Raw genomic sequence first — 2,408 nt, 5'->3', positions numbered from 1 at the left:
ACCTGGCTTAGAGTATATTTGTGTGTTAAAAATTATCTTATTTGATAATTCTAGTCACTCATATAAGTCAGAGCCAGTTCTCTTCACTCTGTCTCCTTGCCTGGAGTCGAACTCTGCCATGGCCACTTGGTAAATGTTTTCTTTTTCAGGGACTATTGGCATTCAGGGATGTGGCTCTAGAATTCTCTCCAGAGGAGTGGGAATGCCTGGACCCTGCCCAGCGGAATTTGTACAGGGATGTGATGTTAGAGAACTACAGAATCCTGTTCTCCCTTGGTGAGGATCACTTCAATATGCAATTCGTATTTCACCATAAGGATTTCATCTTTTTCCGTTGTAGAATGTTTTCTGGGAGTTTCTGATTTGCATGAATGAGTTTCAGATCACTGCTTTCAAGAAAACCTTGGGGATTCCTTGGTGTAGAAAACAAAACTTTCAAGATGTTTTGCCTTGACATCAACCTTTCTCTTCAGCTGATGTACATCCTTGCTCTAGATTGCTGGTAATTCTAGAAATTCAGTAGTATCAAATATTGTTGCCTCCACTTCAAAATCCAGTTTCCACCACCAATTTTTGATCCAGTTATTATAGTTCTTGGTAGCAGAGCTGAGGACTCACAGATTTAAAACACTTCCTGAATATATTAAAGGCTCTGTCAGAAAACAGTATTCTGGAGTTAACTTTCTAGGATCTAATGTGATGTTTTCTCTTCTCTATTGAGCACAGTGAAAGGTTGGTAGTTCAAGAATCCCCACAAGAATCATGCACCTTTTTTCTAATAAAACAGGTCTTGCTATGTCTAAGCCAGAACTGATCATCTATCTGGAGGCAAGGAAAGAGCCCTGGAATGTGAACACAGAGAAGACAGCCAAACACTCAGGTAGGTGGGAGTGAATGAAGCAAACATACGTAGGGGGTCTGAGGATCAAGGAAGAAGCCAGACTTTAAAATGTGGTTTGGGAAGCTCTACTCCCATGGAAATGGCTTCTGAGAAGCCTGGATTTCTTTCTCTTGCTCTCACATAGGGGCATCTTCTATCTCATGCTCTTAAATTATCTAAGGACTGTACTTCCCTTCAGTGATTTTCCTTCAAGTTCACAGTGAGCGTCACAGTCATCTTCGTAGGTCATAGGGGACTGCATGATCTGACTGCTCTTCCATTGCTTTGGGGGACGTGGAACTGTCTGCGTATTTTTGAGGAACTCTGTTAAAAATTATGTGTATATATATACACACACATAATTTTCTTGAGATGGAGTCTCGCTCTGTCACCCAAGCTGGAGTGCAGTGGCACAATCTTGGCTCACTGCAACCTCTGCCTCCCAGGTTCAAGCGATTCCCCTGCCTCAGTCTCCCGAGTAGCTGGGACTACAGGCGCCTGCCACCACACCCGGCCAATTTTTTTTGTACTTTAGTAGAGATGGGGTTTCACCATGTTAGCCAGTATGGTCTGAGTCTCCTGACCTCGTGATCCACCTGCCTTAGCCTCCCAAAGTGCTAGGATTACAGGCGTGAGCCACCACGCCCAGCCTAAAATATTTTTTAAGATCCCTTTTTGCATTGCATCTGGAACATGTGAGAATAATGGTGATACTGGTATTTGGTTCAGAAATCCCACAACAGATATATGTTTTCTCCTTTATGACTTACCCGGTGGAGATTTCAAATGTGATTCTACAGAAATTGATAGTAATTTTATCAGAAGACTAAGCATCTCCCTAAATATAAGAAAGTCTAGTGTTGTTTACTTAAAAATGTTATTTCTTTTGTGTGAACTGAGATTTGTAATTTAAACCCTATGTGCCCAAATTTCTCAGCTGTTCTCAGTTTAATATATCTACTCACATCCTAGATTTCTTAAATATGCTGGGTCGTTGGGGAGTGTAGAACATTACCGATTATATAGTAAACTCCCACTTGTTACCTTCCTTTAAAATAACTGTCATTTTATAATTTTCTCTTGTTTAGTATGAAACTTCGTGGGTCTGTGTCATTTATATATATGTGTGTGTAGATATGTATGTGTATAATGTGATTTTTTTACACAAATAAAAATTGGATAACTATTGTGTACAGTGTCATGATTTGATATCTATATATAGTGAAATGATTAATACAGTTAAGTTAATGAACACACCTGTCACTTCACATAGTTATTTTTATGTTGAAAGCACTTGTCTGCTGTGTTAATACCTGTCTCTTATACACATCTAGACCTGTCACTTCACATAGTTATTTTTATGTTGAAAGCACTTGTCTGCTGTGTTAATACAGATTTTAAGCATACAAAACATTATTATTATTAACTGTACTCATAATGCTATTCATTAGATTTCCAAAGCTTATTTATTTTATAACTGAAAGCTTATAGTGCCCTTGTAATACTACATCTTCCATTTTCCTACCCC

The 2,408-nt window shown here is 38.9% G+C and overlaps 1 protein-coding gene across 1 annotated transcript in view; it reads left to right on the top strand.

The window, feature by feature from the left end:
• ZNF695 (zinc finger protein 695) overlaps positions 1-2,408 on the top strand; it is a 29,666-nt gene that overhangs the window by 17,373 nt on the left and 9,885 nt on the right. The window contains exons 2-3 of the mRNA XM_012001236.1: positions 150-333; positions 788-880. Of these exons, the coding sequence (XP_011856626.1) occupies positions 150-333; positions 788-880 (277 nt within the window). The remainder of the gene's footprint in view (positions 1-149; positions 334-787; positions 881-2,408) is intronic.

Source organism: Mandrillus leucophaeus, unplaced genomic scaffold, assembly GCF_000951045.1.
Source record: "Mandrillus leucophaeus isolate KB7577 unplaced genomic scaffold, Mleu.le_1.0 Scaffold655, whole genome shotgun sequence".
Lineage (NCBI taxonomy): Eukaryota > Metazoa > Chordata > Mammalia > Primates > Cercopithecidae > Mandrillus > Mandrillus leucophaeus.
Note: the sequence above shows the minus strand (reverse complement) of the source record. Positions and strands in the feature narration are given on the sequence as shown.